Raw genomic sequence first — 18895 nt, forward strand, 5'->3', positions numbered from 1 at the left:
CCGCACCGTCGAGCTCTGGGGGAGACAGGGCGCCCCGACCCCATGCAAGGGCGCTCCTGAAAGGTTCCCCGAGCAAAACGACAGTGAACACCAAGCTGGTCTTCCGGCTGGGGCGCCGCTGTCTCCCCGCAGCACCATGCCCCTCCCCCCAGGGCCTGGCCACTCGGGCCTGGGGTGGGGGTGGTGCCTGTTTCACCAAAGGCCAAGACCACCCTCGTTTCCACCCGTGCCCCACGGTGCGGACACTGGGCATCCTGTGGGGACAAAGAAACCTTGCGCTTGGAGGCGACTCACAGTAGGCGCAGGAGGAGCTGGAGTAAGTGCAGATGCGGAGGACGGGGCATGGCCTGGGCACAGGAGCAGGGGCACCGCCGGGTGAGGACGGGGACCCGCAGAGAAGCGCAGGGCTCTGGGTGGTTTTAACTGAGCTTATGTAGCAAGACGACAGCGTTAGACTTGCCTTGGGAAGTCACCCTGGCATCTACATGGACGACTGATGGGGCAGAGGACAAGAAAGTGTTTGTCTTCCCTTCTCGAGTGATGGGAGGGCTCCCTGGGGTGACACAGGTGCCCCGAAAAGTGGAAGGGGTGGGAGGCAGCGTGGGTTTTTGTGGGGACACAAACTTCGGAGGCATGAAGCAGGGCAGCCCCTCCCGCCGCTGCTCCAAGCCCCCCAGGGACAGCTTCCCCCTGGCAGGCGTCTGTCTTGTAACAACCTATTCCAGGGAATCTGAGCAACTGAGTACATTTATGCTCATCCTACGACTCAACCACCACCCTTGGGAGCAGTAGTGGCATCGCCTTAGTGGCTGACAAAGATGCTAAACGAAAGGGAACAGAGCCACCTGCTGTCAGCTCAGGGAACAGGAGGCAGCTGACGGCCAGGTGGTTGCCCATCCATCCTTCCCAGCACAGGCTGGGAGACACTCCGGGCCAGAAAGTGGATGACCCCGGGGGCCCCGGGTGTGCTGGGAGGGGTCTGGATTGGGTGGTGGGTGTGGCGCATGCTCCCTTGCCTGGATTTGCCCTCTTCCTGAACCTTAGGGGTTTGTGCCTCACGGGGGGGGGGGGGGGGGGGGGGGGGGGCGGCGGGGGGGGGGGGGGCTGGCCTCCCACAGCTCACTTCACAGACACTTGAGCCCTCACCACCTGCAAGCCCGCACCAGGCAGGCGGTGCAAGTGCTGCCCATCGGCTGGCAAAGCCCGCGGGGTGGCTTCCCGGTGTCAGAAACGCAGGTGCCAGGGCTCGGGGTGGGGCCCCAGGCTCAGCGGCCGTGGGCGTCTTCGGGCTGCGTGGCGAGGAGTGCCTGAGGGCACTGCAGGCCAGGGCCAAGGGGCAGTGGCCGCGACGATGCCTTGTGGTAATGGCAGAAGAGATGAGTGAGGCCCAGCCCAGCCTGGGGACAGGTGCACTGCCAGCCCTGTGCTGGGTGACAGCCACCGGGAGGGGGACAAGCATGTATCTCTTCAGACGTGCCCTCCCCTCTGTGACTGGGCTCCCCTTCCCACCTGGCGAGGCCCTCTGCGTCCCCACAGTTGGGCCCTTCCTACGTCACGCGGGGCCCCTGGAACTCCTGTACGTTCATCGCCCGGCTCAGCAAGAGCCATCTGCAATGCCGTTTGAAGCTCAGCTGCGGCGGGAGGCAAGGTTGGTGGGGCCTCGCCCTTCCCCTCTCCATTTTCCCCCATGCCCGACAGATGTGTGTGCGTCAGACATGGGCAAGCCCGTGTGCTCTGGATGCCCACGGTCCTCTTGCTATGCTGAAAATAATGTCCAGCACATGTTTCAACTTTACTCAGTGCTCTGAATGCAGCCTTTTGATATAATTAACCATGCTAATTAACACGTGGGAAGAAAGCTCCGTAATGCTAGGATTCTACTAATTTGATGTATGGCCCAAACCAATGTTTCTCAAGTTTCATTTAATAGCGTCCTTTTAAATTTTATTTTTATATTGTGGAACTCAATTCCTGGTAGACATCTAGGGTGAATCTGATAATAACTGGAAACAAATAAATATATGAAATAAGACAAAAGATCCCATAAAAAAAGGAAATATCTGAAATCCCATAGTTTGACGTGTAGCCTTACCATCTGTGCATATTTCACATAAACACTGAACGGTTAACTTAACCCTGGAAAATGCCATCAAACCCACCGACGGTATTACATTTACAGTGGCACTATAAGTCTGCCTTACTAGATGTAAATAAGTCAGCTATAAATGTAAATGGGTAAGCTTTCATCAAGTGATGCCACCTAAATACTAAATGCTCTAAATATTTTAAACATTTGGAAAAAATGCATATTTAAAATGTTCATCTTACTACAGTAAAACTGCAACCTTAAATGGTATATTGCTTTAAAAAGGTAAGAAATTAAAGAAATTCGTTTTTGGATAAGGCATAAAATTGGTCTTTGAAAATTGTTCCAGTTTACATTCTAACCTAATATAATAAAACTTATTACTAAACACATGTGAGCCATTTGGTGATCACTTAAATTTAAGTACTTAACCAAAGCTCTTCCGGGTGACAACAAGAAAAATTTATCTAAATGTTTCATAAGGAAGTCATAAAAATGCACTCCATGTGTTAGCTTATCTTGGAAGCTTAAAAATATACATGTTCTAAAATGTGTATTTATAGATTCAGTTTATCTGTTATGAGTCTTAAACACAACTGAAAACTGAATTAACACAGGAACTTCAGATAAATATTTTTAATGTATAGAAACCATTTAATGAACTCTGAAACAATAATAAAACTTCTTCCAGTTAGTATTTTAAAAAAACTGATTTAACAAAGGTTTTTTTTTAAATGGACATGACTATTTTTCTGATCCAAAATATGTAGCTTGAAGTCTCAGTTAACAAGTATGAAATGTATGAGTTATAAACATTGAAAGTATCTTTTAATTTTATATAAAGAAAATCGTAGTACTGCAGAGAGTTGCAGAATTTTAGGGAGGCCATAAAGTGGAATATTATCAACGGCTGGATTCATTTATCGAGCTTGTTTAATTATATCATCTTGGTATCACCACAAGTTCTTCCTCAATGCTGCAGAATGCTTTCTGTAGGAGGGAACTCATGCTTTCCAAGGAAATTCTACAAGTCAAAAAAGAAGGGAGAAGTCAACAAGGAAAGGTGTTATAATAAATCCAATATTCCAGAAAAGCATATAGCTTGTTATTAGCACACACTACTACTAAACCAATCGTTGTCATCAAACTCATTTACCATTAGTTTATCCCTCAACCAAGCACATCACTAAATTCTAGTATTAGATCAATAACAGAAATAGGCCACCGGACACACACACACACACACACACACACAGAGAACTATTCAGACTGCTTTAACAGAAAAAACTGGACTGTCATAGTGGTAACAATGTGGCAATGTCTTGAAGAGAAAATCATTGAAGTAGATGTTAACATTACTTCACTAGGAAGCGGGTGTCACAAGTGCAGTTTTTAGGACATTGCCTAGCCTAAAATTTCTAATGCAAGCCATTCACGACGAACGCCCAGCTATGCGGCTTCCTACTCTCACCAGCAACATATCCAGTTTCCAGTTCTTCCGCATCTTCACCAGTAGCCATCCTACTGGGTTTGAAGTGGTACCACACTGCAGTTTTGATTGTATTTCTCTAATAACAACCGATGATGAGTATGTTTTTATGTACTTATTGGCCATTTACATATCTTCTTTGGAGAAATGTCTATGCAAATCCTTTGCCCCCTTTTAAATTGGGTTGTTTCTGTTGAGTTGTAGATGTTCTTTATATATTCTGAATATTAACCCTTAACAGAGAGATGACTTACAAATATTTTGTCCCATTCTGCGGATTGCCTTTTCACTCTGTTGACACTGTTCTTTGATGCACAAAAGTAAATTTCAATGAAGTCTTATCTTTTGTTGCCTGTTTTTATGTCATATCCAAGAAATCACTGTCTAAGCCAGTGTTGTGAGGTTTTTCCTCTACGTTTTCTTCTAAGAGTTTTATAGTTTTAACTATTATGATTAGGTCTTTGATCCATTTTGAGTTAGTTTTTGTGTATGATGTAAGGTAAAGGGCCGACTTCATTTTTTATATGCTTTAAAAAATACTCCAAAGATTACAACAAGCATCTTCTACTTATCAAAGTCTGCCATCAACTGGTACACGTGTAGAAGAGCTGACAAGGCAGGCTTCAGACTATGATCCTCAGAAAGACGGCTTGCAAGAGTGGCCCTTGGCCAGTGTCTAGGGACTTGGATGTGGGGCGGGTTTCCGCCAGTCCCACGGGTCCTGGGAGTGGTTTACTGTGCCAACGCTGCACAGACAACGTGGCCGATGCGGAGCAGCTGCTCTCCTCCCGGGGTCTGGAACTTCGGGACGTGCTGCGCAGCGGGCGCCTGTGTGACCAGTCCTCCACAAAAACACTGGGCGCTGACTTGCTGACGGGCTTTCCTGATGGACCTCTCATGTGTGTCGCTGTAGCTCGCTCCTGGAGGAAGGAAGCACGGCCCGTGCGACTCCCCTGGGAGAGGACTCTTGGGAGCCTGTGCCTGGCTTCCCCCAGACGCTCTCCTATGAGCCTTGCCCTTTGCTGATTTAGGGTTGTCATAATCACAGCGGAGTGTAACTGCGTACTGAGCGCTGCGAGTTCCCCTAGCGAATCACTGAGCCTAGGGGTGCTCCCGCCAGCACAGCATGTTGTGCCCTCTTCCCAAATGGCGAGGCGCACTTAATCTCTCACTATGCACACTACTGTCACGTGTCTGAATCACACGAGGCCCTATAACCCCCCTGCTCCTGCCTAACACCCTCGGCATTAACTGATACGGACCGCACTCCGAGCTTCGCTCCTTCCCACCTCTCATCTCCCACCGAGAGCCACTTGCCCTCTTCCTAGAGAACACTCTTTAGTATTTTCCTTACAGCGGGTCTTCTAAGTATCAAATCATCTTAGTTTTTATTTGAGTAAAAATATATTTATTTCACACGTATTCTTGCAGTCTCTTTTCCTGAGTACAGAATCCTAGGTTTGTGAAATTACTTGATGGCTTCTGTTGAAAATCAGATGTCAGTCTAACTGCTCTACTATTCTTAAGGTAAATTTTTTTTTTTTTTCCTATCACTGCTTTATAGATTTTTTGTTTGGCTTTGATTTTTCAAGCACTTTTTCTCCGATGTACTGAGGTCTTTTATTTTTCCTGCTCGGGATGTAAGAGGGCTTTATTGAATTTATGGCTTGATGTTCTTCATCATTTAAAAAATATTTCAGCCATAATTTTTTCAAATATTGTGTCTGCTCTATTTTTTCATTTTTCTTAAAACTTCAGTTGCACAAACAATTAGGCTTTCTTACTTTCACTTTGTCTCTTACATACTCTTTTGTTTACCTTTTATCTGTTTCAATCCATAGTTTTTTCTGACGTTTCTAATTCACACTTTGACTATTTGTCTATATAATTCACACTCTGGCTATGGTGTAGAACATATTAACTGAGTTGTTAAGTTATTCTATTTTTCATTAATGGAATTTCCATTTTAAAAATACTTACAGTTCTATATTGAAATTCTCAATCCTGACTTTTATCTCCGTGAACATAATACATCTAAATCTGTTAGTTTTTGTGCAATAAATCACCTGCAAAACCTACTAAGTTTTACTTAAACAACGGCCACCTTTTTATTTAGTGTAGTTAGCAATGGGCTGGCCTCATGTGCGTGACTCTCTTCATCTTGGTCGGGCTCCATCAGGCATCTATGGACAGCTGCTGGGTGGGGTAGGCTGACCTGTAGAGCTATGCTAAGTTCTGTCACACGTTTAGGGGCAGCTGGCTGTAGCTGGAATGCCTCTGCTATCCCCCTGTAGTCTCTTGTCCTCTAGGAGGTATCGGGCTTCTTCGAATTCCCTGCCACAAATATCCAAGACAGATCAGAGCTATCAAGGCCTCTTAAGGACTAGGCTCAGAAATGACACAACTTGTCAAAGCAAAAGGCCATGCAGGTTCAAGAGGGTGGGAGAACACTCCACTTCTTGATGGGAGGAACTGCAAAGTCCCACTGGAAAGGGGCATGGATACGGCAGGGGGCGGGAGGAATAATTATGGTCAGGTCTGCAAACACACGTGCTTTCTAGAGTGCACTGATCATTTAAATAACTGGAGTCCCTGTGGGTAGTTGCTGCCATCCAGTGTCGAAGCTAGCTTTCCGTCCTGTGGCCTTACTTCATTCATGATTATTTTGACTGTACACTCCTATTTACAAAATAAACAGTACGTGCAAAAGTGCTGGTAAAAATGAGGCCTAAAACGATATTACTTTCTTCCCGAGAATTCTTACCTTACCTCCCCTAGGTGCGTGGCAGAGCTGGTAACCCCGAACGTCTCGGTCCCACTTAGGAATAACTTCTGAAGCTGCGTGAGAGCCCCTTGAGGGACTCCCCAGTTCAGAGTTATTCCCAGAGCACAGCCCATCGGGGACCCAGCCCTGCAGCACCAAGGCCCCATTCCCCTGGCTTCAGTGCTATCAGAAGCTCCCAGCTGCCCCTCTGCAAAGAACGGCTGTGTGAATTACGTGAGTCGAGCCTCCTGATGGCTAAAGCCCAGGCCAGCATCTTGACTGCAACATCATGAGGGTCCCTAAGCTGGAACCAGCTTGTTAAAGTAAGCCACTTCTGAATCCTGTCTGCAAACTATGAGGTAAACGTTAGTTAGGTCAGTTAAGTTTTGTGTAACTGGTTTTGCATTAATAATGAACTACTACAGTATGTGTTTTTTAATTTTATCATATTATTTTAAATTTAATGTTCTTTTTATTCGGAAAAAATGAAATCAATAGCTTAAATTTTAAGTAATAGTTAAATATAAAAGATACGACTGACTTACCTCTTATTGCTTCTTTTATTCCTAACGGGAAGCAGAGTTTTTCAAAACAGATGAAGTCATTTCCACAATAGTATTAATAGACAGGCCATTCAGAAAACCTTTATGATTTATTCTTACTTCCTGAAGAGCGTCTATAATATGATCTCTGTGCAAGAGGGAAACACACATGGGCATCTATCCTTTCTAAAGGTAACGCATCCCACACATGTCTAAGTTAGTGAGCTGACATTTTTACATACAAATTTTATAGCCAGTTACAACATGACATCGTTACCTGCTAACTTCCGGATGCAGTTCAGTCAGTCTCTTCATGATCTTGGTAAAGCTACGCAGGTTCAGTGTATTTGGAGGTATGAACTGAACAGGTGGATCAGGTAACAATCTAGTAGACTCAATCTGTTTACAGTTCTTCTTGATACCCTAAAGAAGCATTTAAAAAGTTTTCTTAAAACTAGTCACCATTAGAGACAATCCAGCTTAGTTAATTAAAATACATTTTTAAATTATAATTACAGTGGTAAAATTATAATAGTAATTACAATAATAATTACAAATTGTAAAATCAAAATTCCTAAGATTTTTATTTTGATTTGGGATTATTTATACTGAGTAGATTTACTTGAGCTATGTTTGGGACCATGTACTATAACAAAATGGCAAACACATTCCCTTAGAGCACCAATGAAGTCTAGGAGGCTATGTCTACATCAGCCTTTCTAAACCGCAATCACTCATCGGAGCCACAGAACACAGAAAATAATGTTAACTAGTTTCTCAGTTTCCCTAAAGACAGGATCTGCCTAGTTGCACTCTAGATAGACAGGAGAGAGGTTAAAATTCATTACGTACAGTGGATAGCTTAGGCTTAGGGCATGAAGGCTTAATTCTCTTACCCAACCTGACAAAGAAAAACTGGTCTACATGCAAGTTATAAGTATTCTACATCTTATTTACTAAATATGTAATGAATACGAACTATATATATGCCTAGAAGTGTACCACATGCTGATGGCAGTGGTGGGAACTAGTGATATAAAACAGAACGCCCTCCATTCGTGGATCTTATGATCCAGCTGAAGAGACAAAATTAAAATGATCGATTAATTACTATTAACCAGGCAAGCAGGCTGTAGAGTGTATGAAAGCGCTGTAAATCCCATAAAAGCTCAACAAAGAGCTGAGACTTTAAAGTCTATTCAAAATCATGGTAAGATATATCACAAATTAGATCTGTCACACCAGAATATTATATATTTCACTTATTTGCTATTGCCTTGCCTCCTTCACTGGATTTAAGCTCTAAAGTTTTGTCTGTTTTGTGCATTGCTGCTTTCTCAGTGCCTAGAAGTGTACACAGTTGGTATGTAATAACTGTTAAATAAATGAAAACATGGGACACGTTAGTTAAACGATAGCTGAAACCAGACAGCATGAGGTTTCTAAGAAAGAGCCACGTCACGGGTAAACGGGTATGGCTACTATTTGCTGAGTGTGTTCGCCGTGGTAGGGGCGGGTGTAAGCATTTTTCTGTATTAAACTCATCGAAACCTCACAACAGTTGGAACACAAAGGTTACGTAACATACTCGGTCACATGATGAGTAGGGGACAGAGCCGATTATGAATGTGTTATTCTTAATCTATTACTATTCTGCCTCTCCACTATAGACCATAAATGTTTTCTAAATGAAAAAATATAATGAATAAATGATGACAATCCAAGAAAAATAAAGGTGACAGGAAATTGCTGGAAAGGTAAAAGAACATGAGAGCACAGTTCGGCAGAGCCAGCAATGGAGACCCTATCCACATCCTCTAACGTACTCCCACCCTGGACTGTGGGGCCCTGTTTATACCACAGAAGCTCCCTTCCCTCTGCCACCTCCACAGCCCACTGCCCCAGCCGACGGCAGCGAGAGTGCTGGCACCTGAGCTAACGGACACCGAACTCACAGTCTGCGTCGGGCAGGTTCCCGCTCCAAAGAATGAGGAATTGAAACGCAGAGCAAATGAGTGAGTCAAATGACAGGAGTTTGAACTGAAAAATGCTATGGAGTTAAAAGGAACCAAAATAAAGCTGAATGGAAGAAAAGGAAAGTCACAAGCAGACAGGGAAAGCAACGTGCAGAGAGGCGGAAGGACTGAGCACACAGGGCTGCAGAGGCCGGAAACCATGTCCCCTTCATGAAGGGGGTGGGGGCACCACCGTCCTCAGATCTCCAGCTCAAGCCCCCGTGTAGGCCAACAGCACGTTTCCTTCTTTCCTACAGTGGACTGAAGCTATGTACCAAGAAATACATCTTAAACATGAATCGTTGCTGAGACAAAAGGCGAAGAGGCTTAAGAAAGGGGTGATCAAGCGTCAAGCAGACCGCATGGCCCGAAAGAAGGCAGATGGGGGAAAGACCAACACGAAGGTCACCAGTGACAACGGAAAGAGCAACTAAAATTTGAGAGACTAAGTCAGATTATCAGGATGAAGAAGAGAAACAAAGAAATCAAGGCACTGGATGTAAACTTGTTTGGGAAGCTTGGCAGTGAAAACACAGGACAAACAGGAACGGTAACTTCAAAAGAATAAGAAATCACGTGAAAATCTCACCAGGGTCAGGAAGAGCTGTGCGTGACCGAGGAGAGAGAGAGGCCCGCGGGTGCGAGTGGAGTCACTGATGGTACAGAGAAGGGGTGCGGAAACTCCACGAATCGAGTCGTGGAAAGGGTGAGAGAAAGGGCACAGTCAGGAGAGATCCCTTTATCTTAGTCAACGAATATTTGTTCTTCCATCCATTTATTAGAAAGGGATTTGCTGTGATCTATAGATTAAAAATAATCCTGGTAAAACTCAAAGTAGGATTTTTTGGTAGTGACAAACTGAATTATAAAATTTATACAGAAGGACAAAGAGTAGAATAGCCAGATTTTGAAAAAGAAAAAAGCTAGAGTACTCGTTTTATCTTATTTCAAGAGTTACTATAAAGCTACTATCGTTACGATAGTGTAGTACTGGTGGAAAGACAGATTGATGAAAGAGAACAGTCTAGAAATAGACCCACATGGGTATGGTTAACTAATTTGACAAAGGTGCAAAGATAATTCAGTGGATATAGGACAGTCCTTTTAACAATGATGCTGGAACAATTCCACACGTAAAACAAAAACCAACATAAGAAAAATAAAACCCCCCACCTCAATCACACTTCACATTATAAAAAATTTCAATCAAAATCTTTGTGACCATGGGTTTCTTAAATAAAATACTAGAAGCACAAATTAAAAAAGAAAAAACTGATAAATGGTACTTCATCCAAATTAAAAACTCTGCTCTGAAAAAAGACACTATGAAAAGACTGCAAAAAAGTGCAGGCTAGGAAAGAGTAGCTGCACATCACTATCTATCTCATTAAGAATTTATATTCAGAATATCAAAACTTCTAAAACTCAGTAATAAAATAAACGACCCAATAAAATGGTCAGAATGTGAACAGGAATGAATTGTTGATGCGCCCAACACCACAAATCAGTCTCAAATGCATGCGAGTAAGAGGAAGAAACCAGACGAAAAAGGCTACATACTATTCCATTTACATGGCATTCTGGAAAGTGTGAAATGATAAAAGCAGGAAACAGAGCCAAGCAGAAGAGAATGTTCTGGAATGAGGGACTGCTCTGTGTCCTGACTGGTGGTTACATGCCCATATGTATCTGGGTGAACACACAGACACCAAAAAGGATGAATTTTACTACATGTAAACTTGTAAAAAGTCGATGGACGCCGACCGGGGCTGGGCATCTTGCTGGGCAGTGTTAAGATGATAGAACAAGGCAACTTCACCATTTTTGATTTGGTGTTTAAAACCTCAATGAGGTAAAGGCGAGGGCATATGTGATAAAAATGATTAAATTTTATGTCAACAATTATGAGATAAGGCTAAGCTGTGACACAGAGAACGATGGAGTACTGTCTGAGAATAAAGACACAAAAAGTCTGCAAAGCCCTGGCTAGGAACCCAGTGAAACGGAGTTTTCTGTAGCTGGGCCCATGAAGACCTACACCCTGCAGGAGCAGCCGGGGCCGTGCGCCAGCCACCCATCAGAGTGGGTCTCGGGTTAAAATCATTCAGACTGACGTTCTCATTCCCACTCCAAGATGGCTGTTTGACTTATTTGTTCTACAAAGTCACTTACTGCAATAGAGCATTTAAGGGATCTCTCAAGAAAACTAACCTTCTGGTCAAAATGGACAAACTCACTGTCTTGCTCAGATCCCGGCTGCCTCGGCCTAGTTCTGGGCAATCTAGAAACAGAGGAAGCTGCGCTGACTTCTTTGCTGGCGCTTTTCTCCAAATTATTCAAACTACCTCTATTTCCATTTTTAGAGGAAAGTGGTGATGTATATTCTCCAGGAGTCTTAACAAGCCGCACGTTTACTGATTTTCCATTTATTTCTCTCCCATTCATTTCTTTCACAGCCATCTTTGCATCATTGTTTTTTTTTAAAGTGAGAGATGCATATCTAAAATACGAAAGCAGAAAAAAAGCATATGATCATAAGTGACTCGATTTAAGAAAATTAAACACCTATTTTTAATAAATTTCAACCCCAACTGCAAAAGGAATCTTTTCTTAATTGATAAAGATTTTAACATCTGAAATAAATAGGTATCATGTTTAGCGGCAAAGCAGGAAAGGCATTTCCACTGAGCTAGCGCCATTACTCTCTGATAGTTTTGAATGCTGGCGATGTCACAAAACAGAAAGTAGCAACATATATGTGACTGACTATATGTAGATAATACAGCCATCTACCTAAAAACATGAAAACATCAACTGAGAAGTAATTACAATAAAAAAGAACAAAACAAAAATCTCTGAGCACCTGCTGCATGCCAGGCTTTTTTCCCACCGCCTTACTTATTTAACCACTAACAGTTTCACAGCAATGCTATGAAGGTACGGATATCTTGTAGATAAAGAGTCTGAAGTGCAGAAAGTTTAAGTGATTTGCCCAAATTTATTCAGCAAGCTGCTACGGAGCCAGGGCTCAGCCCGAGCCGTTTAGCTGTGGTGCTCACTCTCGTCACTGATGGCCCCTGCTGCCCTGGGAAGCTCCCCCAGGTGTCATTAATGACAAGCTAAAAGGTGTAATGAGAGGAAGATCTGAAGGAGCACAGTACCAACTCACGACTGAAGCCACGTGTCGAAGCATGTGCCTCTACAAGACTGGGAGACCCCCATGGGTACGGCCCCGACTACAGCACCGCGTGGCGGACATCCGGTACAGACCCTCTGGCACGCAGCAGACACCTAGCGAATGCGTAGATACTGAATTTGGAAAACATACCTGTAATTAGTAGAAGAGTCATACACTGAAATGTCAGAAACTTGGTATTTCTGAAAATGAAACCTTAAATCAGCCTAAAAGAAGAGAAATAAAAGTTGGTAAAAGGTAGAAAAAAACAAATAATTGAAAAATGAACACTTAATAGATCTAAAAATGAAGCTCAAAGTATACATCCTGGCATACCTCAGACACTGAAGGGCAGAGACCACCAACATGTATCAAATAACCTTTATCTCTTCGTACGGGTTCAACATGCCTTATTTCTGCTACAGAAAGAGATAATATGCAATAGCAGACGACCGTTATTGTAACAAGAGTTTTAAAAGAAAATGTAAAAATTGTTAAATATTTTATTTTTACTATCACAAGGCTTATTATAAAGTCATTAGCAATTATTAGCTCTAGACTTAAGACCAAGAGCCTGGAATATAGTTTTAAGATTTCTGGGCCTTAAACGTATCTTCTTAAAAATCAAGGAGGCTGGATTGGTTGACAGTAAGTCTCTTGTAGATCAAAACTGGATCAGTAACACTTAAACAGAGTAATCAATTACATCATAACTAAGAAAGTATCTGCCGTCTTGTCTCTGGTTCAGAGAAGTGGTATCTTAGACACGGGTGCACATGAGCTCTTACCCCCTCCCCCTGCCCTGGCCCCCAGCCCACCCCCACACTAATGCTGGCTAGGGCTCTCAATGTACATTCCTTTGGTGGGGAAAACTGCACCAAGAAAACCTTTAAGTCAGACGTATATCAACAGCAGGTACGTAGCTTCTTGGTAATGGTAATAGCACATAAAAAATAGGGGAGGAACAAATAACTTTAGATAGCACTACTTCGGAAATCACAAGTATTACGATTATATATTTTTTTGTCTGATAAAAAGACTGCATTTTCACAGTCTCTATTTTGAAGAGCACCTGGTCTGAAATAAAAAAGGATTCACTATCAGACCTATACCTAGCACCCCGGGGATACATAATACATATTTGTTGAATGAATTCTTAAAGTGGCTTTTATTTATATGTTTTATAATTTTTATATAATGGGAAACTTATAACTTTTATCTTTTTATTACATGATAATAATAGCCTAATACGTATTGAGTCACGTGAAGCACTTTATATATATATATATCTCATCTAAGTCTCATGACCACTCCGTAAGGTACAATCGCTACCATTTCCATTTTCCAGGTGACGACACTGAGGTCCCAGAAGTTTAGGTCACAAATCTGATAATGTGATGGTGTTGGAATTCAGACAGAATTCGTCATCTCTAGGCAATAACACCTAACTTTATTCATTAACTTACTTCATTTAACTTGCTAATCTCTTTGGTTTATAATGTGCTTTATGGAGAAAACAAGGAAACTAAATATTTATATTTATAAGTTACATTTTTACATTAGGGTGAGGAGGGAGCAAGGGTTACAGTATAGTAGAAAGAGCAGTGAATGAGAATCAGGACATGGACATCCTATCCGTCACCTTACCTTGCGCTAGTTCAATACGACACATCTACTACACACCCCATGGCTGAACGTTGTGCCTGGCACTGGGGACAGGCAGTGAACAAACGTGAAAAAACACCTGCCCTGAGCTAACGTGTACAGTGGGAAGGCAGTCAACATGTCAAACAAACAAAATACACAGTACCTGGTAAGTCATATGGGGAAAAATGCAAGGGAAAAAAGTTACAGTACAACTAGATGATATGCCATTCATTTAAAACTGTATGTGTGTATTAAATATATGCATAAAATACGTAAAAGAACGGTAAAAAATACTGATAGTGGTTCTTGCAGGCTGGAGACATTTCAGGTAATTTTAATTTCCTTATACTTTACTATTTTGTTTAAAAATCTTAATAAGCATTATTTGTCCAAGTAGGAAAAAACAACAAACCACTGTTATTATGTAACATAAAAGAAAAATCCTCATAAGTATTTTGGAGAAAGTAGAGGACAACAGCAGAATATCATGAGAAATGACGGAAGGGCAATAATTAGATGTTGGGAGGAAATTTCCACTATTTGAAGTGATGAAGAACGACCTAAAGATGAAAACATCCTGAAACCGACCAAGCTGCTGTCATCTGTCAGGCCAGCTTGCTGAAGGGACCTAGGAAGCTTGTTCTGAAATGAACATTTTAAACGGATTTGCTCTTTTAAAAAATTGACCTCCAAATGCCCAATTTTCTCATTTTTTCTATTTACAAAGAAAAGCCATAAACAGGAATAAAATATTAAAACAGTTCGGTCACCCACGGGAACACACACGACAGGACGCCCTGCCGTACAATGAGTCAGGTAAGGGTTTCTGAGCAAACTGCTCAGGACTCACCTAGAGCGCACGTCGCATCCCCTCCATCCTGCTCTGTTTGACTCCCTTGTATTCCTGAGCCGTCAATGCCTGTCAGGTTCTCCTTAGCATCAAACCAGTCTTCACTTACTTCTTGATTATTTTTACAGTCTGAGAAATTGAACACAAGTAGCTATGAATTATGTAATACCCCTCTGAGAAGTTATCTTTTCTGATCTTAAATTATCCTTTCTCAAAGACACTGACTTTCTATACAGACTAACAGTAAATGTTTTTCAAAAGGGATTAAGCAGTACTGTATCTATTTCATTAAAAACTGAATTAATGATCTTTTTGGAATGATGATCTCTTTTCATAGTACAAAACCGAAAATATTACACACAATTTAGAGATAAAAATTGGACAGAAGAATATTCAGACTGGAAACTGTGACCCACAAGAAAAGCCTGTATTATTGTTTGGCATTACCAGATATATTAAATAACCTTAAAGATGTCAAGTACATGCAAAGAGAACATACTTATTCATAATCAGAATGATGGCATTCAGTCAAAAATATTTTTCTGATTTACCGAATGGGCACTGGGGATATCTTAAACCTTATGATTTGTTTTCTGGCAATGACACAAGACAATACATTTTTATACTGACCTTTATCATCAAGTTTCAGTTGACTAAAGCATACATCTATATCATCATTTTTTAAGCCGTCTTCCTTGGGCAATGTACCTTGTTTAGGTTGACTAGTGTCGGACAATAAAGATACCTGAACATTGAAATAATAAAAATGATAATAAGCAAGGACTACCCGTTATAGTGCCCTTACTATGCGACAGGCACTCTTCACTGGCATTGCCTCCCAACGAGCCTATGAGAGCAAAACCGTTACCCACTCGAATTCACAGGTGAGCAAACTGAACCTAAGTGACTTGTTGCTTTAGATCTGTCACACAGTTAGCAAGAATTAGAACTGGAACCCAGTCTGTGTATACTGACTACATGCTAACACTGCCATTATTTAGCAAAGTGTGACATATATACACAGTAGACAGAATTCAGATGATTTTTAGAGGTATACATATAAGTATTTTTCATATTAACATTTAACAGTTATATATTTAATGTGTGCTTATGTATTATATATGTTTTATATTTATGGGTAGTAATATTTCTTTCTCATATGTAATAGTTTAAGTTAGTCTTTACACATAAGTTTATTTAAAAAGAATTGTTTAAAGAAAAATACAGAGCAAATACCATTACAGGTAATATATGGCTGTGGAAAATTGTGAAGATGGCACACGGATAATTAAAATTTAGAAACACTACACTACACTAGCTTTAATGCATAAGCTATTAATTTAATGAGACAGGTATTAAATTGCAATCCTAATTTAAAATACTGTTTTATAGCCAAAGCTGCTTATAAAAGTTATAACGGCATCTTGTACTTTTAAAAATAATTTATTGTTCTCCCCTAAACAAGCAGGTTATTCCAGTGCTATCATTATAGTGATGAAACAAAATTATGTAAGAAATTTGAGGATATAAATATCTGGTCTCAGATCCGTTAATTCTTTGTGGATAACTGAGGTTTTTCTTTTAAAGAGCAGAACAATGGAATAAATAAATTGCTAAAGTAATTTATTTCTAATCATTTATATTAACAGAAAAGAATAAATCAAGTATTTCACTTTTGGCTTTCGAATGCATCTCATTCTCTAAGACTACCTAAAGAATATAACCTCGGGGTTAAAATCAAAGTCAGAAAGTGGAAATGAGCACCAACTATCCTGCCCCGCTGCCTCACTTGATAATGGAATATAACTTATATTTCTGTATCACCTCGCGATCTGCAGTGCTTTTCCACAGATCGTCACGTGACAAACATTTCCTTGGGGACAAGAGAGTTCAAGAAAACCTATGAAAGACATTTTAAACTATTTTCATCATTTCAATAAAGGAGGAAGTAAAATGTTGCCTTGACTAAAATGAAAAAGACATTATTCTACCTCACGAGATGAATTGTCTAAGATATCAGTTTTTACCACACTGGATCAACGTGATGCCCTAAGTCATAGGCTGCCCAAGCCAGTCCAGGTTTACATTGTTGTCATGGTGAGTTATTAGCATCACCACCTTTCATCCTCAGAAGCTTCTTGGTTTGATGACAAATTATATGGTCCTTCTGCTTAACATGTTACTGATGTCTGTTTGATCAGGTCATTATGTGCCTTCTAACTAGCTAGGGCACGGAGGAAGCTGGCTGAGTGAAAAGAAGGATGTGAGAACGTCTGCAAATTATAGTTTACTTTGCTTAAGCCATAAAATCAAAGATTCACATTGATGAACTACTTAAAAAAATCTCACCTGAGGCAGTGTCTTTGTTAGGCTCGAAGAAACACCAGCATCACGTGTACTTTGATTGTCTAGTTCAGAATCTGCTCCTGAAAAGCTAAAGAGATAAACATTTTATTAGAGAATTTATCAATGTTCTAAATAAGGGCCATAACAGAAAACTTAAAGTTAACTAAATTAAGCAATTTTTAAGATCTAATGAATTCTAAATTAAATGAAACCGTAACTTACATATGTGGTTCTTTTTTCATTAGCTGAAAAGACAGTGAAGAAAAATCTTTTAGTTTAAAATGTTTTGTATAAATGAAGTAAAAATTTTGTTCCTAAAATGTAAATAAATACATACCCTAGAAGCAAAAATAGCGAACGCGGATAATAATTTTGATTCTACTGACAGCGGGGGCAGTTCTTCCAGTGGTATGCCTTTGTTTATTTTTTCTTTCAAACTCGTGTATCTAACTTTCAAGTCTCCCAAAACAGACAGCAGTGCTGACCCCAATTCCTTCTTAGAATTACTTGATAAATTCCTGTTTCAAAGTTAGGTTCACAAAACTGATTTAGGCCCAAGTCATCCAGTTAACTCTAATATTATACTATATACTCAGTTCTAAGTACCAGATCTTTAAAATTTTTTCTTTTAAATGTTTAGTAAGAGAAAATGAACCACAGAAGGTGTGTTTTTCTAGGGAAAGTACCAGCGGTCCTCAATACATAAGCCAGAGAGAATGTGATGGAACATCACGCAAAATGCTACAACGGACTTCATCTGTGCGTGGTCTTTATAAGAAACATCAAATCTATCTTTTTACTGGATTCATTACCCCAACATGCACTGCTGCCTCTCCATGAAATTCAAATGTGTTACTCTTTAAAATCTAGGTACAATCCAGCCCTTGTTTTGCCCTTCACAAATGAAAATTAAAGAAATTTTCTAGAATAACTTTAAAGCTAATTTGTAAGAAGACAGATTTAAAACTAACAATCACCTATTTAATCCTTCCCTGTCTTCCACGACCAGTTTGTAGATGTCGCTGCAGTTGTGCCGACACATCCGGTAGTGAACATCGACGAGGTGCAGCTCTGCTTGGACAGCTCTCTGCGTTACGTTCTGGCAGCACGCGGACGGCGCGTTCTCCTCCATCGCGTGGGAAGGCTGCGGTTCCCTTTAATAAAAAGCTTAGATTAGGTGAGATGCCAAACACCTTTCTGAGTTTCTGACGTTTCTCTAGAAACAGGTTTTAAGTTTCTTAGATTTCCCTATTACGTTTAAATCAATTTCCACCAAACACGAAAAGGCTGCAGGAACACATTACAGCTGCAGGATACAAGGACGTCAAGAGTCAAAACTAAATATATTCTTTCTAGAAGTCAAGGAAGTAAATAATTCTCAAGTTCACACTTTCTTTTACGGAAAAAAAAAAAGGATTCCAAAGTAAACTACTGATTTTATTTATCCAGAATCAATAGGTTTTCAACCTAAAGAGCTTTGGCCAACATTTTTTAAAAGTTATAAGCATTCCGGATAGAAACTGTTCTTTAATGTGTTATCTTTTTAATAGGAAAAAAAACATAATTTACATTTTTCTTAATAATTATGGGTCATTATTATAAGGAAATATTTTGCTGTTATTATATCAAAAAGCCCTAAACCATTGCATTAGTTGAAACAGTTGTTGCTATTATGTGCCACTTCCAACTGTTCTCAAGACTTCTGCCCCTGTAAACCAGCGCTTCCGAAGCACTGGATACTGAGTTGAACTCATAGAAGAATGAAGAATGAAGGGAAAAGTAAATGACCTCAGAGCACGAAAATGAATTTGGCTTCTCGGAGACTTCCCCTTTCCTCTTCCTTCCCCCACCTCCTGGTTCTCTATTGTATTCTGAATTATAAGGTATAAAATATATGCAAAATAAATTATATGATGAATTAATATCAAAATTAAAATACTCCAGTGAAAGTAGCTATTTACTATTTTCCAAAGGTGCTATT

The 18895-nt window shown here is 40.7% G+C and overlaps 1 protein-coding gene and 1 long non-coding RNA gene across 4 annotated transcripts in view; one reads left to right on the plus strand and one right to left on the minus strand.

The window, feature by feature from the left end:
• The window catches only part of LOC118613647, a 19545-nt gene continuing 650 nt past the window's right edge, over positions 1 to 18895 (plus strand). Inside the window, exons 1-2 of the long non-coding RNA XR_004955610.1 lie at positions 1 to 316; positions 17924 to 18091. This is a non-coding gene — a long non-coding RNA (uncharacterized LOC118613647). The remainder of the gene's footprint in view (positions 317 to 17923; positions 18092 to 18895) is intronic.
• The window catches only part of RBM44 (RNA binding motif protein 44), a 25699-nt gene continuing 9346 nt past the window's right edge, over positions 2543 to 18895 (minus strand). For 2 of the 3 annotated variants that reach the window (XM_016144273.2, XM_016144272.2), the window contains 12 exons: positions 17892 to 18068; positions 17252 to 17432; positions 17137 to 17159; positions 16918 to 17002; positions 15199 to 15313; positions 14569 to 14697; positions 12408 to 12490; positions 12225 to 12298; positions 11108 to 11396; positions 7159 to 7304; positions 6885 to 7029; positions 2544 to 3110 (listed from right to left, as the gene is read on the minus strand). In XM_016144273.2, the coding sequence (XP_015999759.2) occupies positions 6906 to 7029; positions 7159 to 7304; positions 11108 to 11396; positions 12225 to 12298; positions 12408 to 12490; positions 14569 to 14697; positions 15199 to 15313; positions 16918 to 17002; positions 17137 to 17159; positions 17252 to 17432; positions 17892 to 18068 (1426 nt within the window). In that variant the 3' untranslated portion in view covers positions 2544 to 3110; positions 6885 to 6905. Of the gene's footprint in view, positions 3111 to 6884; positions 7030 to 7158; positions 7305 to 11107; positions 11397 to 12224; positions 12299 to 12407; positions 12491 to 14568; positions 14698 to 15198; positions 15314 to 16917; positions 17003 to 17136; positions 17160 to 17251; positions 17433 to 17891; positions 18069 to 18895 lie in introns of all 3 variants that reach the window. The other variant, XM_016144274.2, reaches the window with a different exon arrangement.

The sequence above is a fragment of the Rousettus aegyptiacus genome, unplaced genomic scaffold (genome assembly GCF_014176215.1).
Source record: "Rousettus aegyptiacus isolate mRouAeg1 unplaced genomic scaffold, mRouAeg1.p scaffold_m13_p_2, whole genome shotgun sequence".
In the NCBI taxonomy this organism is placed as follows: Eukaryota; Metazoa; Chordata; class Mammalia; order Chiroptera; family Pteropodidae; genus Rousettus; species Rousettus aegyptiacus.